The sequence below is a fragment of the Prenolepis imparis genome, unplaced genomic scaffold, assembly GCF_030444845.1.
Source record: "Prenolepis imparis isolate NDT839.2.m4 unplaced genomic scaffold, iyPreImpa1.0 SCAF_14, whole genome shotgun sequence".
In the NCBI taxonomy this organism is placed as follows: Eukaryota; Metazoa; Arthropoda; class Insecta; order Hymenoptera; family Formicidae; genus Prenolepis; species Prenolepis imparis.
The window spans coordinates 249,134-264,087 of NW_028141172.1; the positions used below are offsets into that span (position 1 = coordinate 249,134).

A 14,954-nucleotide genomic window follows, 5' to 3' on the forward strand; every position below is an offset into this window, starting at 1 on the left:
CCTCGCTCGAGCGGCGGCTGCATGGAAGTCGAAGATAAACATAAATGCGAGAGAAAGAGAAAACAAACGATGGAAATTGAAGGGGCAGAAAGAAGAAGAAGAAGCTGCGCCTATAAAATGTAGACATATAATATCTGTACATATGCACATGAAGTTGATCGATCTTTTCATCCACCAGTCAGTCAATCGAAAGCAATTGACGAAAGGGCTCAGCTGGGTGATATCTAGGATAGGGGCAGGGCGAATCAATAGGGAACGAATTGACTGAACCAAAAACGCAAAGGCAAGTCGTGTTAAATGTCATCGGCAAATTGTCATTGCGTGAACAGAAAGAAGTTTAAATTTCTCAAAAAATAAAGATGGTATTGATCTTTTTTTTTGTTTTTAAAAAGCAATATTCAATTATGCGGAATTGTGTTTTATCGAGAATCAATTTTCTGTTTGAAGCAAATGTAACGCGTTTATCAACAAATTTTATTTTCCCTGACATTACTATCGCGTTGCGATAGAATCGACTCTCAATAAAACAAAGTTTTGATTTTGATTTTCTTAGAAATATACTTCATTTTTGCTTGACACTTTAAGGAATGATTTGCCAAGAAAAGCAATAAAAAATTTAAAAAATGTAATATCGAGATGCGAAAATGAAAGAGATTTCAAGACTGTAAAAACAACTCCTTTCTATTCACGCGCGTTTTCGTTCGCGAATGTATGTGTTATGTATGTGTATGTGTGTGTATTATATGTGTAATAGATAAAGACAAAGATTATAGGGGGGTCAATGTATGTCTCGAACCATTACAACAATGTCATAGTAATCTGGTTTCAGAAACATGTGTGGTTATCATAGGTGGAATTATTTTACGAAACACCGAAACTGAGAGACTCACAAGCAGGAAGAGGAGGGTGTTTTCCTTCGTTTAGAGTTGACCGATCTCACGTTAACATTGCGCATCTGGTAGTCTGCAATGCAAAACACACTTTGGTAGGGTCAGGGACGGACGACGGCCTTCGACGAGATGACGAGAAACGGGAAGGACGACTTTCCTCTTTTTCTCTTTCTCTCTCTCTCTCTCACTCACTTTCTCTCTCTCTCTCTCTCTCTCTCTCTCTCTCTCTCTCTCTCTCTCTCTCTCTCTCTCTCTCTCAATTCGTGATATTTCGTTCCATTTTTCTTTATCGCCTTCTCATTCTCTCTCTCTCTCTCTCTCTCTCTCTCTCTCTCTCTCTCTCTCTCTCTCTCTCTCTCTCTCTCTCTCTCTCTCTCTCTTTCATTCTCTTTTGTTGCCTTTGTTAGAGTTAATTCAACCAGATTCACGAAGAAGCGCTGTCGGATAATTAAGTGGCGTGCCTTAAAAGAACTTACTTTTGTGATATCAAATTGAAAATTAACTTAAATGTTTTTATAAGAATGTTTACTGATAAAGTATTAGAAAAATAGAAACACATTATAAACATTTTATTGAATTATCTGTTATTGCTGTACCGTCAAAAAATTACAGAGTAAAATTCTTCGGATTCTCTAGGGGTAAGAGGAGGGGATCGATTTAGATTCCGACTTAATTGTCTGACAGTGATTCTTTCACTTACACACACATTCTCTCTCTCTTTCTCTCTAGTCGCCATTTCTCCCGTTGCCGCTTTCTCTTTTCTGTTTTGCACTCTCCTTTGCTCTCTTTCTACTTTACTTTAGACACTTTGTCTCTATCTTTCACTTCATCTCTGTCTTTGTTAGATCGAGGCGGCGCGCACAAACTCTTTCTCGTCGATTTTTTCATTCGCGTTCTCTTCCGCCACCCGGTAAAGAAAGCGACGGTAAACACCGGGCTCGATAATCACGATCGATAACAATTATGCAATTTGCATTGCGAAAAAGAGCGAAAATTTTTCCCAATTTAGACAAGATTAGAAATTTGATTTGATTAATTAATGTAAATTCATGTTTTGTAAAATTATAAAATTTTCTAGTGTCCATAGATAGATAAGTCACGAAATAAATAAACTATGCGTGCGATCCCATGTCTGATCGAACACGATTCTAACTCCTGATTTCACGTCTGACCGTAAGGCGGCCGCGACTCCTTTCTTTTCGTCTGACCGTATCGCGGTTGTACTCCTTAAACCGCGGTATTTCGACGTCGCTTTCCGTATTTGTGTTTTTTTTTGTTTTTCCCGTTTCTTTTCCTCTGCGAGGAAAGCAAAGGGACTAGGAAAATGGTGGCGAAAGAGAAATCGCAAGGATTGCTGATAGGGGAGCATTAAATCTGCTCGCCATTGAGATAAAGAAGAACAGGTCGCGTTGATCGGAGAGCGAGAAACGTAAAATCAAGTGGCCCCCGTCGCTCTCTTGCCTCGGGTACCAAACTACGGTAGAAGTCCACTCTAAATTCGAAACGAAATCAATGAGCCGAAGCGAGCGGCCGCCATTCGCGAAAGCAGAGAGAATTCAAGAGTCCTCTCTAATCTGATCTGTCCGGTTCGATCGGTCAAGCTCTTGATCTTGATGGCCGCATCCTCTTGGCTCTCTAGCGGGATCCGACGATCCGCGCCAATCTAAGAAGAGTTCCGAGGCTCGAGAACCTGGTATCCGACGATCCGGGGATCCCGAGAAAGGATCCGCGGATTTGAGATTCCAAGAACTTGATATAATTGAAAAAAAAAATTTGAATACTTGAAAATCCAAGAATTCTCGAAAATCCCAAAACTGAAAGATTCGAGGATTCGGGGATTCGCAAGCGCTTCTTTCCGGTCGGTCTTCGAAGATCCACGGGGTTTCTTGTTAGAGAAACTTCTACAAATTAGCACTTAATTATTAACGAGCACTTAATTATTATCTCAAACTATGATTGTCGAAATAAAATTTTTTCGCCGGACACTCGAGGACGTCCGGCCTTTCTATAGTCCTGAAAAGAAAATCGTTATACGCTTTTCTACGACAGGATGTGCGGGGAGCGCATATGCGTGTGTGCATGTGTGTGTGCGTGCGTATGTGTATGTATGTGATGTACGCACACATATATACCGGGCGTTGTCGATGCATGCCCGTATTTAGTCCACGCGAAAAGCGATCGGGGGACGTAAACGGACGTAAACGGGAATAAAAAGAGCTGAATATCTCTGTCGGGGGCCGACGATTCGTGCTCGTCCTCGTCGTCGTCCTCGTCCTCGTCCTGCGCGCGCGTCCATCGACACAGGACGCGCGGGATGCACTTGCAGCCGATATATTTTCCGCTCGTCTGCATTCGTCGTCGTTTCTCTCTCTTTTTTTTTTATTTTACTGCGAGACGAACGATTAAAAAAAGATGGAAGGGATGTGGAAGCGGAGATTCGAGCGATCGGGAAGCTTTTTTGGAACTTGCTCCATGCCCGATTAGTCGCCCGAGGTATTATCGAATCGTGAGTCAAATCGATATATCGTGTCTTAATCTTTCTTATTAAAAAAATTATATCATAGTATTAAAAATATTAAAGAAAAAGTTATCTCGTTTTTACATACATTTTAATATTATTTTTTATACATATAATCTATATATATGTATACATGTACATATGTATAATCTGTTTGTATGAAGAAATACGAATAATTAAAATAATGAAAATTAAGTAAGAAAATTAATGTGGCATATTTAATCGTATAATCAAGTTTAATATATACACGCACGCATTAATTCATCCATTCATATTTAATCCATTTTTTAATCAATTTGACGACACTTGGGCGTCGTAATCGTGAGATGTCTCTTTTTAAATATTTTATTCTAAACACACACACACACACAATAGGAATATATTTGATTCCATTCGTAATCCTATACTTTTGTTTGAAGAACATTGTCGTGACGAATGTAACGCGATGTAACGGAACCTTTTCAAGTTTCGAATTGTACATCTTCGATGCCGCATTCAATAGAGCCGACGGTATTTTAATTAACTGCAAAATTAATGTCCCTTGGTCGAATTGTTAATTAAAATTCGCCGCCGCCGACTGTTTATTGAACCGCGACCGATTTTTGTCTGCGTAATAAAACTCGCGTCGTCGAGTCGAGCGACGCAAACAAACCGAGTGTCCGTCATTCTTGTCATTTTACGAGTCGAAAATACGACGGGGAAAGGGGAGGGGAAGAAGTACGGAATAGAAGGAAAAAATAGATGGAATAAGAAGTTGAGACTATTTTTCAGAGTTCTTTCTTTGCTCGCGCGACGCGCGACCCGATTATTTCCGTCCGGGAAAGGAATAAAAAAATCAAGCTTCGCGTCCATCACTCGCGATTCGATCTCGTATGATTACAGTCGTCATTTTGCCGTTTCAGCATTTCGGCAAAAATATCTCAGCGAAGAAGAAATGTCATTCCAGAATGGTGAAAAGATAGCGATTAGTTCGATGCATCCGTCTGTATTTTAATTGATCGTATTAAATTCTTTGCAAAGATATTTATTCTTCGTAGCAAATATGAATATTATGAAAAATAAAAATGCCTCTTGATTATCGAGAGCTTTTTGAAAATTTTCCGTAATGTCTTTTATAATCGATTTAGATAAAAAGATTGATGATTATTCATGTGGCTGATTTTAAATGCAGAAAAGTTAGATGTAGTTTAAAGAAAAAACTTTTATATACTATAGTATTCCTTTAATTCGTCAATTTCTTAGAAGAAATTTAGAAAAGTCTCTTTTTAACTCGTATAAAAGAAATTTAAGAAAAATTCTTTTCACAAGAAATTACTTTCTAATTGATTGCTACATTCGAAAAGATTCTCGAGGTTCCAAGAATTATACAAGAACTGCGTCTGTAAGAATAAGAACCGAGCGTATTTTTGCGAATTTCAAGGATTCAAAAATCGTGCCCATGTAAAATTCAAGCTTTTATGATTTGCCTAGAATTTCGAAACCGGAGAAATTCCGAAAACACACACAAGTATCGAAGTCAATATCGGGACGCGATCATCGACCAAGTCTTTTCTCGCAACGGGAAAAGAGGATCGCGGGAAAAGAGAAACGTCATTATTACACCCTTTTCCCATCTATCTCCATCTCTATCTAGCCCATGCTGACAGGAATTCTCCCTCGCGCGCCATTATCGAATCCGATCGGACTCAACGAGAGAAAAAGAGAGAGAAAGAGTCGATTACCTTTGACGGAACCACCTGTTCGGCGTTATCCTCTTTTTTCCTTAAGCGACGCCCGAATTCGTTTCATGGCTCGCATCCGCATCGCATACTCTATAAAGCGGCAAAGTGGTCGGTCGGTCGCGGATAGAGAAAAGCGAAGGGGGACTAGGGAGAGGAGAGACGAGGAGGCCCCGGTGCATCCAAAGGGGTTGGGACGTCGAGCGGCGCGCGAGCGTGGGAGGGAGGGAGGAATTTAAAAGTAATTTTGACGTCGGAAAGAGTGGCCAGTGCCGAGAGGGCACCGACGGATCGTTACGGTCCTTTGATCGCGAATTAAAAGCTCGAAGTCGACAGTTTAGCGATGCCACTTCTATCGTGACGATGGGCGGTGATGGTCTCTCTCTCTCTCTCTTCCCCTCTTCCTCGCCCCATCTCTCTTTTTTCCCTCTCTCTCTCTTTCTGCGGAATCTCTGGCACGAACCACGGGTATCTCTCTGCCATCCTGAGCCTCTTCCTCCTCTCTCTCCTCTCTGCCTCTGTCTTTTTTCGCGCGCGTACATCCGCTTGTCTTTCTCTTTCAATCCCCTTTTCCTCCATTTTCGCGAGAGGCGCTCTCTCGCACCATATTTTCCTGTCTTCTGCGGCCGGTTCGTTAACCTGTCTGCAGCATTTATTGGCGCTCGCCGATGTAAAAGGAAGAGCTTACCAATAACATATTACTGTATTTCAATCCTGCAACGGGCGGAAAGAGAGAGAGAGAGAGTGAGAATGAGAGAGGGGGGAGGGAGGGTGGGAGCGAAATCCTTTGCGAGCGTCGATTGCGTCAGTCGACGGGAACGGGCCGCGTTCAGATTTTTTTCCATCGCATCCCTCTTTCTCTCCCACTTTTTGGTCGCCCGACCCCTTTTGGCTCTTCGCCTTTGGTCTCTTTCACCAGAATTCTTGGATCGCTTCCCGTCGATCGCTGCCGATTGATCCGTCGATCGGATTGTCGCATCCGGTTCGGCCGTTCTATTGTGCCCCCTGATTTCATTACCATCGCAAAATTTAATTTAACTTTCATGAGGATCGTCGGATAGGTCGAGGCAGCGTGTGCTATTAATAAAAGTAAATATTGCACGAGGGTGTCTCTTCGGCCGATTACGTTTTTTTCCGACTGCCGAGTGCCGAGTCGAAATAATAACGTAAATGGATAAATGAAGAACGATCCTTGAAAAAGAGACCGCGGGAGAAAAGGCGATTGTTTCAACGAGAAGGAATCGAAAGTTACGGAGTAATTTTCGAATGAATGGACCATACAAGAATCTCTCTTTCGATCAATTCAGTCATGAAATTGGAAAATAGATGACAAAATCATTATTTGCGAGCAATTTCGTTCTTTTGTCAGAAATTATTATAACTTAATTAACGAGTGAAATCTTGTGAATTTCCTTATATGTATATAATCTTTTCCAAGAAAAAATTAATTCGAAATTTATCTGTGGTCATTATACTTGGTTGGCTTTGAATTATCTTACAATTATCATTATGATTTCTTCATCATCTAAATATCTAATTTAATCGCTCATTTTTTTATGCTATAAAAAATGCATTATCAAAAAACGCGAGAAATTACGATACATTTATCTATATGCTATGCTGCGCAAGTTGGGACCGGACTACTCGTGGCTTATAAATAATAAATATTTCAAACGCGTCGACGGATGGAGATCGGGGAACGGGAGACGCGGAGGTTGCATGGCGGAGACGTTTAGGCGGGATACGTTCGATTTTGTCCGAATATGACGGTTTGACGTTGCATACGAGAGTCGTCGCGGCGAGAAAGGGGATGACGATCCGAGCGAGAGAGAAAGAGAGAGAAGAGAGAGAGAGAGGACGGTGAATCCGAAGGCTTTTCGGTCGAGAGTTTCGGCCGGAATATCGGAAAACGCCGCCGAGTTAGAGTACAAGAGAGAGTCCGGAGGCTTACCCTCCCCATCCCCCTTCCCTTCCCCGATATATATGCATATAAACACAATACCTTGCCGTTTCTGGTCGCGGGGGGATGGTTCGCGCCACACATGGACACAGTCCAATCGTAAGTACGCGCACGCACACGCGAATACGGTCCTTCAATATACACACATACTTTGCTCGGAATATCCACATCTACCACCGTGTATATTTTATATTCGCGGAGGCGACAAGAGAGGAGGGTTGAAAAAAGCGGTGGGAGGTCTTCCGCGTGACGCTGTTCGCCTTCTCTTCATCGGCGCCCGCTAATCCGAAAACTCGTGTGCTCGAAAATCGCACGGCGATTATTTTTCCGTCGTCTATTTCGAGAGCGAGAACGAGAGAGAGAGAGAGAGAGAGAGATCGCGCGATCAGAATAGATCGACTTGCGACGAGGAATCCGCATGTGGAAGATTACGCGGGAAATTTTCGGTGTCCCAGTAACGTTCGACCTTTTTTTTCCAAAGGATAAAAGTAGAAAGCAATATTTTTTTCTGAGTCCTATGTTTTTTCATGTTATCCTTCTCCTTTCAAGATTTTTTACTATTATTTTCAGTCATTTCCATTCACTGAGTTTCCGAGAATTTCAGACACCATTATGAAAATTACAAATTATCTTTAACGAATAATTTTGCACAATACTACTTTCTCCTATTACTATTAACTATAATTTTTTAAATTAATCGTTTAACACTAACGTTTTTAATAAATGATTTGTTTTATTAATTACTATTAATATTTGTAATATTATTTTTAACTGTTTACTTTAACAAATGATTAATGATTTAATATTTCGAAAAATTAAAATTTATTTGATTGAATTTTTTAATTACATCTTGAAACTGTTTTTACGGTATTCTCTTTCTTTTTTTTTTGCTAGCCTCAAATTTGTTTCCGATTGTATAAAAAAAAAATTATTTTTTCGTCAATAAAAATAATATACTATAATGATTTGACTGTCACTACCCGATAATGAAATATCCTCGTGACAAGATTCGGAACCGCGGGACGCTAATTATCAGAAGTGCGGACGCGGCGGGCGCTTTTCGCGAGTGCATCGACCGGAAACGCCGTCGCGCTGGCAGGTTTTTTCCGGCATGGCGATGTAATGCCACGAGCGCTGGTTTTCAGTTTGCTGCGTAGCAGATTTCGAGATCCCTCAATTTGATGAATGGCCGTGATCGCGCGACGCCCCGGACAACCCGAAGCGTGCATGATTAATATGCATTGAAAACGACGACGACGACGACGACGACGACGACGCGATGCGGTACGTGATGCCGAAATCGCGGATCGTTAACGTAGTAGCGGTACGACGTCGCTGCCGTGGCGATAAATCGTTTTTTCGTACCAAGAAACGATTTCCTCCTTTTAATCGTTTATCTCAATAATGTACATTAGAGAGATTTCATTTAATTTCAATTGAATTTTTTAAAAATAAGAAACAAGATTATTACAGCACATCATTAAATTATTTATTGAAGTAAACAGTTAAAAATGATATAAATATTAATAATAAATGTTATATATATAATTAAAAAGAAAATATGGTTGTTAGTATTTTATAACGAATGAGTCGTCTTTAGCTGAATTATTCGAGGGGTTGATCGTATTAAACGAAGAGCATGATCCCCTTTTCGGTCGCTTCGCATAATTATTTTCTTCTTTTGTCTCTCTCTCTCTCCCTCTTGCTCTCTCTTTCTCTCTTATCTTTGTATAGCGTTACCGGTAACTTAATAACGATCGAGAGAAGCAACGGTAATCGAAACCGGAAGCGCACGTGAATGAGGAAACCCCTCCGACGCGCGACCAAGTCGATTCGTCCGGCTCTTTTATTCTCGCCCATCTTGTCATCTTATGCGAACTCGATATCTCTCTCCCCCTTTCCGTTTAGGATGATTTACATTTTCTTTTTATGTACATTATGTGTGTGTGTTAGCCATGAGTTGTAATAGAATAAATATCATGGACGAAATTCAACGCAATTAATTCAAGTTTTAGCGTTTAAAATTTATGACTTTACAAATTCATACATAAATTGCGAATTTGCAATTTGAAAAAAAATGTTACTACTAATTTATATAGACTTGGGGTGCTCTCTTAATAATTTTTTTTAATAATAATTTTTTTGCAGCTACAAGTTAAAAAAAATATCAGGTGCGCGTTATCAGTACAAATCACTGTTAGCATTAAATGGAAAAAAAAGAAGAAAATACGCGAATGCGAGAGATGGCTGTGCTCCGTCATCGATAACCTTCTCTCTCATTCGGAATAGAATGGAATCTCAGTTTAGATTGGATCGGCGATGGCTTAGTAGATACAGCGAGATGGATTGTTAAATAATATAGAGCACGGCGAAAGGGGCAATGAGAGGGAGAAAGAGAGAGAGATGGCGGTCGTAATAAAATTCTTCACCGCGAATATCGTGTAATGGAAAATTTGCGAGAATCGCGGCCACTTCATGCGATTGGCGATCGCGCGATCGGTAAAAATTGTTGGGAATTAGAGGATATTACACGAATCCACGCGTCGCGAGAATAATGGAGTCCCTCCTCTTCCCACCTCTAGATTCTCAACCCTCTCTCTGGATATACCCGGATATATCTTCTTCTCGATGAAACGTCAAAAGGGTTGCGTGAGTGATCTTGGAAAAGACGCCATCTTTCGGAAAAGCTTTCTGGAAATGGAATAGTGGAGCAAGGTCGGGGTGCTTAGGGGGAGAAGTTAGATTACGTCAGAACACGTCAAAGTAAGCCAGCCTTACTCTCACTAAAATCAGGCATTCTAAACAAATCGAGTGGAATCGGGTTTTTATTGATAGAACGTGGCCAATTTACTTCGAGTGCAGTTTAGTTAAACTGCGATATTTTTAAATAAAGTCGGAATTTCAACATATTTCGCGGGAGCATATATGTAATTATTATTATTTGGATATTTATTCATTACAAGTATCCAATTGTTTATTTTTAAATGTTTCTTTATATAGGTTTGTAATGATTCAGAGTTATATATATTTTACATAAAGTACATACCTTCTTTCCTAAATTTCATTGTACTTCGTAAAACGGAGAAAACTATGTAAATATTGGAATTTCTCGATGACAATCAGCTGTATTTAAGTCAATATTTAAGTCAATAATTAAGCAATATTTAAGTCATTCGAGTATCGCGAGAAATTCAACAATCAATACGTAACAGGAATATAACTTTGGCATTTATTTGTCACATTTGATCTATAATTTTGACGATTCAAATCTATCCAAGTATTTTCGCCAAGTCCGAGCATCGCGAGGAATTAATTTAGTTTGGCAATCTGACGGGAGTGATTATTATCGTCGACTCTGTCTCTCTCTCTCTCCCTCCCTCTCCCTTTGAACGCGCGTGATTACATGCGTGTGCACACGCACGCATGCACGCAATATGTGCCGAAACTATGTTGGCGGTTCGGATACATGCCGTATGCGACATATGTATCTATCTCTAGTATCGCGCGCGTGTATCTACCAAGGAGAGGGCTCATGCACGTATGTATAATACATACACGTGTGCGTCTTATTGGTGCGTTCAGAAATCCGCACGCGGGTGCGTGCACACATATCCCTCCCCTCCCTCTATTCTCGTGCCTCGCATCTACATATGTAATTAGCGACACGGATTACGGGTATATCATCCACGCGGCCCGGTGTGTGTACATACGCATGTAATACACGCATATGCGATTAACATCTGGCCACATCGACGACTGTGCCGCACGTCGGTACACACGCTGTTTGCAACGCGCATATCATACGCATACATGTGTCTCTCTGTGTGTGTACGTGTGTATTTGAGAATACGCGTGTTAATATCGGATCTCGAAATTAATCCGGAACGCACAATTAGTAAGATGCGTCTGACCGTCAAGATACAATAATCCGTTTTTCTCTCAAGATGTACGAGAAAGTGAGACAGAAGGAGAGAGAGAGAGAGAGAACTTCATTATATTACCTTGAAAGCTTTGTATTTTAAAGCCATTATCCTGTTTTTAAAATCCATTAAGTTTTTTTCAAAAAGATATGTATGATTATTAATACCATCAATTTATGGCACCATTTATTAATCGAATTTTAATTAATTATGGACGTCGTTAATTAATTATGGAGGAATACTAATTTATACCGTTTAATTCTCCACGATTAAATTTGATTATTATTAAAGCCATATTCTTTCCAAGATATTTATTTTCATCTTTTATTTTTATTTTTTGCATTCCTCGAAAATAACCGTGCCCCTTCCTCACTCTCTCTAACCATCTATCTTTTTTCTCTCCGAGCCGAAACTCGCGCGCAATTACTTTGCGACGCATCATCGGGCCGCGAATGCATCTCGCGACATGTGCAGCGCTGCCAATATTGAGTAAGATCGCGCGACACGCACATATGTACGTACGAGCACGTGTATGTGAGCGCACCTGTGCACGGGACTGCGCATACCTATCCACATGTAGCGTTCGCAACCCTGTGTAACCATTTCGTATAACACATATACATACATACATATATAATATATATTATATATATATATATATATATATATATGTATACGTATATGCATTTATTTATGCATATATGGATACAAATAATATATGCATGTGTGTGTGTACGTATATTTGAGAGAGAGAGAGAGCGAAGCGCATACATGTGTGTATCTCTCTGTACGGCAGTTGTGCATCGCGTTCCAGACCAACCCTCCCCGTACTTCTCCTCCCTTCACCCCTCGCCGCATATCCCTCGCATCCCCGACCGTGGCTGGTGCGCCCGCGAAAATTAATAAAGGTACAATTAATAAAAATTACATATTTTTCATCCATCGGAGTCGGCAGGCGGTTGGGGGGATTGGAGGGAGAGAACACCGCGTGTGCGCGCCTTCGATTTTTTTTTCCTTCGTTTTTGTGCTCCTTCCCCTTTTCCCTACCCCCTCACCTCGATTTTCCCCTCCCCGTCTCGATTTTTCTTTTTGTTTTGTTTTTTTTTGCAATACCGAAGCGAGCGAGGCGAGCTTTCTTGCTATTTAAAGGCGGCCGCGAGCGATATTGTAACTGCAGCCTCGGGAAATATGGGCGAATTTGGTTATTAGGCGTCGCGGTAGCCGCCCCGGCAATTTTCACGGGCCACTCTACTGCGGTTTTCTTCCTTCTTTTTTATTCCCGCGTCATTGCGAGGGTAAGAAAGAGGCGCATCGATTTCATAATACTCTCTGCATTCGATACTGATATACTACTTTCGATTCGCCATTCCTCTCGTCCTTTATATCGTGATATAATACATTATGTGTGACTTGATTTGACATTATTTACATTCATGCTATTTTATGCCACTTTATTCTACGTATTCGTCTTTCACTATATACTGCGCGCATAATTTTTCATGTGATTTTTGTCGTTTATTATATTAACGTATTTTAACTCATATTAATCGAATTTTGCCACGGAATATTATATCATTAATAGCATGTAAAAGAAATTAATAAAGCTCTTTATCGAACCTAATGTCAAGAAAATACTTGCAGTAAAAATTGATGAAATTTTTTTAATCGTAATTAAATTAAAAATTTACATTATAAAGGCTATTATAATATAATAAGAGAGAGGAATGCGCCACAGTATTTAACCTCAAGATAATTTTCAGGACTAAAAAAATATATAATAATGTATTGAAAGTAATTACACAGAATCATGAAAGTTCTGTAATTATTCCTAATTGTTTTCAACCAATTTTGTGTTCAAAAGTATCTGGTCTTCACATATTTGCAGCTTATCGTTATCTAAATTTTCTCACGGGAAAATCATGTGATGGAGGGATGGGGAGGGGGGAGGGGAGGAAATAAATTTCGGTCGAAGCCGCAACAGATCGGTTAATTCTCGTAAACAAAAACATGAGCTCACGCCTTTTACGAGAGGGAGAGAGAAAGGATCGTGTAACTGTGCGTGAAAAGAGAAGACGGTGAAAAAAATAAAATAATAAAGAGCGAGAGAGAATCAGTAATGTCGGCCCTCATACACATCCTCGACGAAAAAAAAAGCGCTGCGGGTGCATACTGCAAATCCTGGCAATTCACCCCCTCTGTTCCTTCCACCGTCCACCCCCTTTCCTCACCATGAGGGCGGTGAAAAATTTTTTAATTACAAAAAAGTTTTGGCATTCCGTCAGTTTGGTTTTTAGTCGCGATATATCGTTCAGAATTTCGCCTCTCTCTCTTTCTCTCTCTTTCCGTTTCTATCTTCCGCCCCGTTTTCACTCTTGGGCATCTCGTCTCTCGTCGTTCTACCCTTCTCTCTCTTTCTTTCTCTCGAGGGCGGCAATCCTCCCCCGCGCGCGTATCTGCGGTTTATTCGAGCCCGCCTCGAACCGCACACCCCTTCCTTCCCCGTCCGATTCGCCTCCGTTGCCGCGTCCCCGTTGGCCGCCCACGCTTTTTATAAAGCGCCGTTATATAATATTTTATTAATAATGCGATCGAGAGTCCACGGGAATACCCGCCGCCGCCGCCGCCAGAGTTTCGAAGGCTGCGGTGGCGAACGGCGGTGCATCCCGAACCTGAGAGTATCAGCGTCAATAACCGGGAATATATTCCGCGAGAACCCGGCCATCGCCACATTTTTTTAAATTCTTTCCAGATTGCGGTCTTTATCAAGGCAGAAAATAGATTTGTCAGTTATTACCGGATACATTAAATCGTGCACGCATGTTTTAACTTGAAATGCTCTGTGAGAAAACACTGTATTTTAGGAAACATATGTATCATGTCAATCTTGTATAATAGAAATTTAAGAATTAATGAGAGTTTGCTTTTCTCTATTTGCATTTGAGAAAAAAAAATTTTGTCGAGGAAGATGTTAAATGTAAAGATCATGAAAAAGGTCTTTTAGAAATTGAAATTATAATCTAAATTTTATTTTCTCTTTCACACACGTATATACATGTTAAAAATTGATAAATAAATATTTATTCTCATTGTCAGATATAATATGAAACTATTACAATTAATACATATTAAATTAGAATTAGAATATATATTTATCAAGTAATATATATTATAAATGTAACTAATTTAAATTTGATTTTTTTAATTGATCCGTCCAAGGTTCTCTCGGATTATTCCTTTGAACTCTCGATGGCTTAGAAGGATCGGAAGCGAATTAGGTTTTAGGCGTTTCTAGCACCTAATTAACATTCTGATCGGCAACATGTGCTATCTCGAAAAAAGGCCGGTCTCTCGAGAAGCTTTTTCCGCGAGGCTTCGACTCGGAGTTATCCCCGGGAATTATTTGCGCCGCTGCGTCGTTCGATAGCTCTCGAAGAAGAGCTAACGAACGAACGAACGAACGAACGAACGAACGAACGAGAGAACGAAACGAACGAATGAACGAACGAACGGAACGGACGACCGGAGCCGAAAAGTCAAATAAGCAAAAAATGAAAGCCGGACTCGATCGATCGATAGCGCGCGCGGGGCTATACATTGATAGCCGCGGGGTATACGAAACGACTCGAAGGGGTGAAGGGGGAAGGGGAGAGCGTAGGGGGAGGCGGATGACGGAGCGGCACAACGGTGGATTGGACGGAACCAACCGAGAGTCCGGCGACGCAGAATTCTTTTTTTCGAGAGGGATGAAATAACCGGCCAATTAGCAATCTTATTGAAAATTTGTCAACTTTTGCAGGGCCCGAGATAGAGAGATCTTTCCAAGACAGCGAAAAGAGATATGATTTCTTTGCTCCCGCCCCCTACTCCCCTTCTCTCTTACGTTGGGTCTTTTTTTCCGACCCAATTATTCGCTCTTCAATTATCCATCCATTGCTTTTTAGAAATTAA

General features: G+C 40.6%; 2 protein-coding genes across 10 annotated transcripts in view; one reads left to right on the plus strand and one right to left on the minus strand.

The window, feature by feature from the left end:
• LOC145945730 (uncharacterized) overlaps positions 1–14,954 on the plus strand; it is a 262,355-nt gene that overhangs the window by 155,321 nt on the left and 92,080 nt on the right. The window lies entirely within an intron of this gene.
• Positions 1–14,954, minus strand: part of LOC145945724 (uncharacterized) — a 79,439-nt gene that overhangs the window by 29,469 nt on the left and 35,016 nt on the right. For 2 of the 4 annotated variants that reach the window (XM_083054883.1, XM_083054881.1), the window contains one exon: positions 891–963. The exons of the other annotated variants lie outside the window; for them this stretch is intronic. In XM_083054883.1, coding sequence (XP_082911009.1) covers positions 891–963 — 73 coding nt within the window. The remainder of the gene's footprint in view (positions 1–890; positions 964–14,954) is intronic. 4 annotated transcript variants of the gene reach the window in all.